Genomic DNA, 1611 nt, shown 5'->3' with positions numbered 1-1611 from the left:
AGGACAGAGGCAGAGATTATGTCAGGCTCCTTGTTCGTAATACAACCAGTGAATTACTGTTATTTAAATAAGTCCAAGAAAGCAGTAAATCTCTTAGATTGTCCATTTTGTTTTTCCACTCAGACCACATCTTTAGAAGGCGGGTCTAAAGTTAAGCATTTAAGTAATTGTCCATAAGCACCTGTACTCTGTATTTTGTGTGGAGGTTACTGACTGGGTTTCCCCCCCTCCCCTTTCTTGCAGGTTTGGTAATAAGGAGGAGTATATGGCCTTCATGAATGACTTTTTGGAACACGAGTGGGGAGGAATGAAGCGTTTTCTTCTGGAGATCTCTAATCCAGATACCATCTCAAACATGCCCGGATTTGAGGGCTACATCGACCTGGGCAGAGAGCTCTCGGTTTTGCATTCCCTCTTATGGGAGGTTGTGTCCCAACTTGATAAGGTAAAGCAGGCTGGAGGCCCGGGAGGGTGAATCCGGCGATTGTATCGTAGCAACAGTAAACACAAAGAAACATCAAGGGAGCAGCTGAAGCCTGCTTTGGGGAGAACTTAGTCAACAGCTTTTGAGAGGAATGTTTGATAATGTTATTTCACAATTGTTCTTTCCATGGTTTCAGCTCAGGGCCTGAAGCAGGGCATGTGAAGTGGTTGGGCTTCAAGCAGTAGAGCAAACACTTTGGAGAGCCTTAAGTAAGGATGGGTGTTAAATGGTGGAGAGGGCAGCACTTAAAAGTAGACTTGGAATTCCCTCAGCAGCTGTTCCTTTCTCATAAGTGAGCTGGAAAAAAAGGGAGGGTGTTTGGACAGAGAATTAAAATGCTGCAGTGCCCTTTTTGATGCTGATAGAGTTACTTTGCTGCACACCAGCTCCTACCCTGTCCAGCTCTGATGGAGGAATGTGTTGACCAGGCAGAGCTGTTCTCATTCAAGACCTGATCCAAAGCCTGCTGAGATGTCCTCATTTCTGTAGCCTTTGGATTAGTTTTTAGTATAAGAGAGGTTGCCATGTAAAAACCTGGTTCCACTGTTTTATCCTGTAACACAAGCGAGATGCTTCCTGCCTCTGTATTGCACTGGGGTCATACGTGTTGTCCAGGTTCTGTTTTGCTGATCACAATAGACATCTCCAGCAACAAGCATCGCTTCCATTTAGCTACAGAAGGAGAAAAGACAGGAGTTTGCTCTTCCTTAGCTATGTGGCTTTGCAGGGTCCAAAATCATTAAAACCTTGATAGCAAAGGTGGTTGATAAGACCCAGAAAAGCTTGAGTGATTATTTTTTTATCGAAATGTTCCGTGTTTCAGCTTTTAGAGGTGCATTATTTTGTCCATATTCCATTTATATTATTATTCTTTTGAAAGTGGAGAGGTGAGGTGAATCGCAATGCACTCTTCATGCTTTATTGCATTAACGTTTGCCAAAGTAGTTATTTGTTGGGTATCTATTTCCTCACAGTACATTATCTAAAACAGACAACAAAAACCTGCGCTTGTTGCATCAGAGTAGCTTGAAATGTCCTTGACTGAAAAAGGCAGTATATATTAATCTTAGTTTGATAACAATTTATGGTCTCATTTTTCCATTTCCCTCACACATGCACACAGTGTA

General features: G+C 42.5%; 1 protein-coding gene across 1 annotated transcript in view; it reads left to right on the top strand.

Annotated features, from left to right (window-relative positions):
• Positions 1 to 1611, top strand: part of RASAL2 (RAS protein activator like 2) — a 125393-nt gene that overhangs the window by 108900 nt on the left and 14882 nt on the right. Inside the window, exon 12 of the mRNA XM_029084264.1 lies at positions 244 to 445. Coding sequence (XP_028940097.1) covers positions 244 to 445 — 202 coding nt within the window. The remainder of the gene's footprint in view (positions 1 to 243; positions 446 to 1611) is intronic.

This window comes from Antrostomus carolinensis, unplaced genomic scaffold (assembly GCF_000700745.2).
Source record: "Antrostomus carolinensis isolate BGI_N321 unplaced genomic scaffold, ASM70074v2 scaffold8043, whole genome shotgun sequence".
Taxonomy (NCBI): Eukaryota; Metazoa; Chordata; class Aves; order Caprimulgiformes; family Caprimulgidae; genus Antrostomus; species Antrostomus carolinensis.
The sequence above is the reverse complement of the archived record's forward strand: the minus strand, read 5'-3'. Positions and strand labels throughout refer to the sequence as shown.